This window comes from Vanellus vanellus (assembly GCF_965231255.1).
Source record: "Vanellus vanellus genome assembly, chromosome: 5".
NCBI lineage: Eukaryota > Metazoa > Chordata > Aves > Charadriiformes > Charadriidae > Vanellus > Vanellus vanellus.
The window spans coordinates 70005036-70011035 of record NC_138910.1 but is presented as its reverse complement, the minus strand read 5'-3'; the positions used below and the strand labels follow the sequence as shown (position 1 = coordinate 70011035).

The 6000-nt window shown below is 55.9% G+C and overlaps 1 protein-coding gene across 1 annotated transcript in view; it reads right to left on the bottom strand.

Annotated features, from left to right (window-relative positions):
- Nucleotides 1–3249: 3249 nt before the first annotated feature.
- Nucleotides 3250–6000, bottom strand: part of PTPRF (protein tyrosine phosphatase receptor type F) — a 252979-nt gene continuing 250228 nt past the window's right edge. The window contains exons 28-32 of the mRNA XM_082483326.1: nt 5379–5505; nt 5026–5151; nt 4231–4385; nt 3624–3759; nt 3250–3484 (exon numbers count right to left, since the gene is read on the bottom strand). Of these exons, the coding sequence (XP_082339452.1) occupies nt 3416–3484; nt 3624–3759; nt 4231–4385; nt 5026–5151; nt 5379–5505 (613 nt within the window). The 3' untranslated portion in view covers nt 3250–3415. The remainder of the gene's footprint in view (nt 3485–3623; nt 3760–4230; nt 4386–5025; nt 5152–5378; nt 5506–6000) is intronic.

The following is a 6000-nucleotide window of genomic DNA, read 5'->3' as shown; positions in this document are numbered from 1 at the left end:
TGTGTTTTTTTCCTGGGTCAGTTGGAAAGGGTTTGGGCTAAGAACACAGCATCAAATGGGGAGGAGAGCCCCAAGTGTTCCCAGATGAGAAGGAAGGAACATGCACATGTGCTTGTGCATATATACAAGTGTTCTGGCAACTGCTGTTTTGACAAGAGCATCTGAAGCCACACGGACTAGAGGTGCGTGCTATGCACGTGGCAGTGCCTGGGGAGTGCTTGGTGAGTGGCACATCCATGTGGTGAAAGCATTGTTACCAGCTGTAGTTCAGCAACACAGCCAAATCATTCTTGCTGCAGCGCAGGCAGGTGCTCACTGCCCGCTTCCCAGCTGGCCGGTTTCCTAAGCGCAATGGCTAGCACGAGCAGGTGCGTGCTTGGCTATGTAGCTTTGCCTTCCTGGGCCCTGGCAGCGATGCAAAGCAAAGCGTCCCGATGCCAGCGGTGCTGGCACGCGCATGCATGCACACGTCTGTGCACGTGTGCTGCCTCACAAGGGCAGGAGCTGGCTTCGCCCTCGGGTCTGCATCCTCCAGTGGGGCTGCCCAACAGCAGAGCCAGGGAGAGGCACCACCAGCCTCAGGTCACCCCTGGGGTGAAGCGCTGGGGTAGGAACCAGCTGGATGAGGGGGAAACACCATTTTGCATCTGGCACCTGCTCAGGTGTTGGTCTGGCCTGGCAGGAAATGTGGCTGAGTTCCAGCAAACTCAGTGAGGAGCAAGTAAGAAGGTGCCCATAGTCACGTCGGGGACAAGCTCATCAGTCTGTCTGCCACATGCTCCCACCCATTGTGCACATGCTGGCCAGGGCAGATTTGGCTCCCTCAGGAAGGAAGGCCACGGGGCTGCAGCCCATGTGGTTCTGCCCTTTGCACTGGCCGTTCCCTTGCACACTTGTGCTGTTTGCAGGTGCTGCTCTCTCTTGGAGCCGGCGCTGACCTGGGGGTTTGCAGTCCACATGTAGGCAGGGCTGGGGACTGGCCAGCCCCCGCAGAGCGGGCAAAGCCACATGCCTTGGCGGGGCTTTCACACCTGAACACACTCGGGTGCTGCTCTGCAGTTAGGGGCCAGGCGACAACTTTGCATACACAACCGTGCTCAGCATTGCAGAATAGCATTACTGCAGCGTCCCAGGAGGCTGACAACATCTCAGCCTCATCCAGGACTGATATCACCACCAAACCCACCGCCACTGACCCCTCTCTTTCCTGCAAACCCCCCAGCCAAGTCCAGGCTGGTCCTGCAGCCAGCACGCTGGCAGAGAAGGGGGTGCAGGTAAACGTGCTTGCAGCAAAGCTCAGCATCAGCCCAAGGCTGTATCCTGCTACATCTTCTGAGGATTAGTAACTGGCAGTAGAGCAGGTGGGGAGGGCAGGTCTCAGGCCCCAGCCACCACTGGGACAGCTTGTGCAGAGCATGGCCTGGGCAGAAAGTGGCTACTGGCTTCCCCCTGCTGGGAATGATCCATCCTTTGGGAAGTGGAGGGGACCCAGAGAGGGCCATGGCTGCAAAGACAGGCTTGGCAGGAGCCACTCCTGGAGGTGCCAGGGACTGAGGACTCTCGATGCACCCCGGTATGGTGGCAGGAGGAGGTGAGCACATGCATGCACGAAGGGGGTCATCACAGAGGACCTCCGAGGTCCCTGTGGGCACAGGGTCCCTGCGGAAAGTGTGGGGCACTCGTGGCTGCGATGTCCCCATGGGAAAGGACTTCTCTGGCAACAGGCTGGGGAGCATTCCCATCTCCAAGGCACTCTGTGGCCTCTGCTTATTGCTGAAGAAACAGACAGCAAAGCCAGCTTGTATGAAACCCGATTATTCAAATTTATTAACATCAAGAATTATGCAATGATGCTGTAGATTTTTTTTTTTTATTAACAAATAGAAAACAGACTGTATACAACAGTGACCCCTACAGCACTATGCATCCACAAGGTAAAAATGAATGTGTCCTCCAACATTACCAACCCTGGATTGCTGATTTCAACGTAGCTTGGATTCTTAACATTCGGAATACATGTGATAATACAATTAGATACCCTTCCACCACCTTTATTCATAACTCAATGCACTCAAAAGAGGGCTGTTCACTCCCTGTCTTTAGTGCAAGCGTGATATAATAAGGAGTATTAATATATAGTACCATTAAATTAAGTCCAGTAGTCTTGCCACATTGGTTCATTAGAACGTCCTGAAGTAGCGGAAAGTACAATATTCTAGTGACTTTTAACATTTGCAGGATAGCAGAAATTATAGATACACCCAACCTCTGAAGCCATGTGTACTCCCCTCCCCTTCCCTGCAGTACCCTGCTTTCCAAAGAGAGCCTGCCCGGCTCTGCTCTGGGGACAGCTGGGCTTGTGCTCCTTGCCTTTGTAAATGCTCCGATGCACTTCACTGGTGAGAGGTGACAGAATGGCGCTTGCACGCACAGAACCGCGGGATTAACAAAAAGGGCCGTGTCTCGCTCTTTCCATCCCCTCCCCGGGGAAGTGTGGGACCCGCTCCCTTCTCCTGCCCCCTTCCCAGTGAGACACACAAAAAGAGGCTCCAAAACCCAGAGCCCGGGATTTCGGGTCTCTCACAAACAAGGCAATGACAACTCATGTCATATCGGGATCTGCCAATACACACGGTCACTGGATTGGTTTAACACGCATCGTAATAGGACTGAATGGTTTCCAGCTGACAAAGAGGACCGCTTCTCCGGTAACCCTGCATGCCCTCCAAACTCAAACCTACTCAGGAAATAATGGGGGGAGGGAAAGGCTAAAAAAATAATTGGTAGCTTAGGTCCAGTTCCATGAAATTTCATATTCTACAGAGGATTAAAAAGCAGCCTATGGGGAATGGAGCCGGGCAGGAACCACAAGCCAGCTGCTGCAAATTACCAAGGAAGCTGCACTAAAATGGGCAGAACCAGCAGTGACTGGGCTGAAATAAACACAGGGCAGTACAAAATGTAAAAGCAAAAGGAAATTTAAAATAAAAACCCAACTCCCAAAGGTTTGGCGGGTCCAGTTCTGCCTGGGCAAAACATTAAGACTTGCAAAAAATAAAAAATAAAGAGAGAGGAGATTATAAAAACCACTAGTAACTATTTTACATGTTTAAAAAAAAGATCCCATTCCACCCACCTAAAGCCTCGCTGTGAAATGCAGTCGCGTGAGAGAGGGCGAGAGATGCACATGAGCAGAAATTCAGCCAGAGACTGGAAATGCTTTTGGAGTCAGATTCCCTCATTTGGCGCTGGGGCGAAGATCCTAAATGCCGTGGTCAGAACTGGTTGGCATGGAGATCTGCTGCCTGGGCAGCACCTCCATCTGTACAGAAGGACTGAGGAATGGGCGGCTCTGGCTCAGAGGGACCCGTCTCCACTCCTAGACATCCCCACCGCGACTGGAGGAAAGCACTAGTTACGTTGCATAGTGGTCGAAGCTGCCGAGATACTCCAGTGCCGCTCTGTAGCACAGCTGGTACTGGTCCTGCAAGGCAGCAATGGGGGAAGCGTGAGAAGCGGGGACTCAAGGACACTGGGCAGCAGGGTTGCACATCCAGAGATGCCAGCTCCCCCCTGCTTCCCCCACAGATCTCCCACCACCCCGGGGAGGAGGGAACACTCACCTCTGTCTGCACCATGGCTGGCCGCTGCGTCCGCAAGGTCTTCACCGTCTGGAACATGTCCACCACCCCCTCATAGCGCATCCTCTCCAGCACGATGCTGAGCGTGATAAACACGCCTGTGCGCCCGACCCCAGCACTGCGCAGAGGGAGCAAGAGGTGCTGTTAGAGACCCACCAGTCCCAGAGAGGCTCTGCAGAGCTCCTAGGAGTGCTGCAAGCTCATGGAGCACGGGGACATGCTGAGTGGAGCCAGGAGAGGCCACAGGGACATTGCCAGACAGAGCTGCCCTCTCAGCCCCATGGGGCCCATCGATTCTGCCTTGCCTCTGGGCCAAGCTGCTGTGGCACCCTGCCCTGTCCAAGGACTCTTCTAAGGAGCTACAGATCAGTACCACCAGGGCACTGGGTTAATCTAGTCACCTGGCAGAAAGGCTGCCAATGGCACCCATGGACATTGCCACCTCCTTGTCCCCTGCCTGCCTCTTGCCAGTGGTATGCAGGAGGGGCACCAAATGCAGAGGAGCTGGCAGCTGCCAGGGTAAGAAAGGCAGGAGACATCTCTGAGGGCTGCTGAAGACAGAGGTGGGTGCTTATCTGTCCTCACTCACCTGCAGTGCACTGTGATGGGCCCGTCCTGCCCAAACTGCTCCTTGGTCTTGTGCACCTGCCCGATGAAGTCGATGAAGCCCTCTCCTGTCTTTGGCACTCCCTGCTCAGGCCAGTCTGTGAACTGGAACTGGCGGATGGTCCGTGACTGGCCGTCCTGCAGGGACAGGGGTGTTAGACGTGAACCGTGGGTGAGCAGACAGCAAGAGGAGCTGATCTCACTCCCCTCAGCACTAGTGCTGCTGACCTGCTCTCAGACTCTCTGGCCTGGGCCAGGCTAGAGGGTGCACAAGCCATGGATAAGCCTAGGCAGATCTTTTGCTGAGTGTCTGAGGACTCTCCCGTGTTCACCCCAGGGTGGCTCAACTGAGCATGACTTTGGGCCCCTGCAGGGTCTATTAGGTCAGTGCCCTGGTCCTGTGTGGGGTCCAGCTCCACCCTAGGACCACATTTACTGTCACACTGGAGTCCTGCACCCAGTCAGGTGCTGCACACAGAGTGCAGGGGAGCCCGTGTTAAATGCTTGCCCAAGTGCACAGCACAGGCAAGGCAGGGTCTGGTCGTGACAGGGATCCCTAAGCTGCTCACTGGAGCTGACACATCCATCGAGGAAGAACTTACGGTGACAGGAGTGGCAGGTGAGGGGCAGCAGCCCCTTCTGCCTGCAGTGCAAGGCAGCACCTTGCCTTCCGGTTCCTCCAGGAGCTGCTTAACACTCCCTTTGCTAGCCTGGGCAGGGCAGAATTGGGCAGCGACACAGGAGGCAGGGGAGCTGGGGAGCCAGCAGTTGCACTCACCCTGGCATCTGTCACCTTGAACTCCCGGAGGATGTACTGCGGCATGTTGTACTCTGCCATGGGGTCCACCACAAAGTACTGGTATCGGGCAGAGCGCTCTGCGGGCCAGTACTGATGGCACTTCTCCTGTGGATAAGGAGCACAGTGAGACATTACCACTGACAAGCTGCTGCTCCTCCTTCCCACTCCCCGGGAGCATACGTGGCTGTGGAGCCACAGGGTCAGCCACAGGACATGCCAGCAGGAGGCTGGCCCTGAGCGGCTGCTGCTGGGGACAGACTGGGGTGAACTGAGACGCTGTGCCCACAGACAGCAGCCACACAGCCCCCTTCTCCCCTAAGCAGGATTCGTACCCGGCCCATCTCGCGCAGCTTTGTCAACATCACCACGATGGTGGAGTTGTGCTCCCAGAGCATCCGCCAGAAATCCTCTGTGGTCTCAGCCAGTGGTCCCTGCGTGGCGATGTAGGCCTTTTGCTGCCTGCGACAAACATAATGGTGTTCAGAGCAGCTCCCGGGAGGAGTGCAGCAGCTTTTTCCAGGGGCTGGTGGGCCGGGAGGGCTGGAGGCAGGGACCCTGTGCAGCAGGCAGCAGGGCTGACAATGCAGCTGCAGCAAACAGGTCTCTAGGACTAGCCACGGACGTGGGGTCAGGGATGAGCCTGCCCAGCACATGTCTTCTTAGTGCTCCCCACAGATGCAGTGAGCACCACCTGGTGCAGGAACCAGAAAAGCTGCTACTCCTTGCTGGGGTGACAGTGTCCCCAGCCCATCCTCTCCCTGCTGCTTGTCCCTAGTGTGCTGCACCGAGAGCCTTCTCGGCACCCAGGCCCACGTGAGCAGGCTGCCAGCACCCATCTGGGCTGGGAGGAGAGGCTGCACTTGGGGACAATCCCAGCGGCACCCACGAGTTCCTGCACTTTTATTCTCTGCAGCACCCACCGTTGCTCCCATTGCATGGGAAGACACAGAGCAA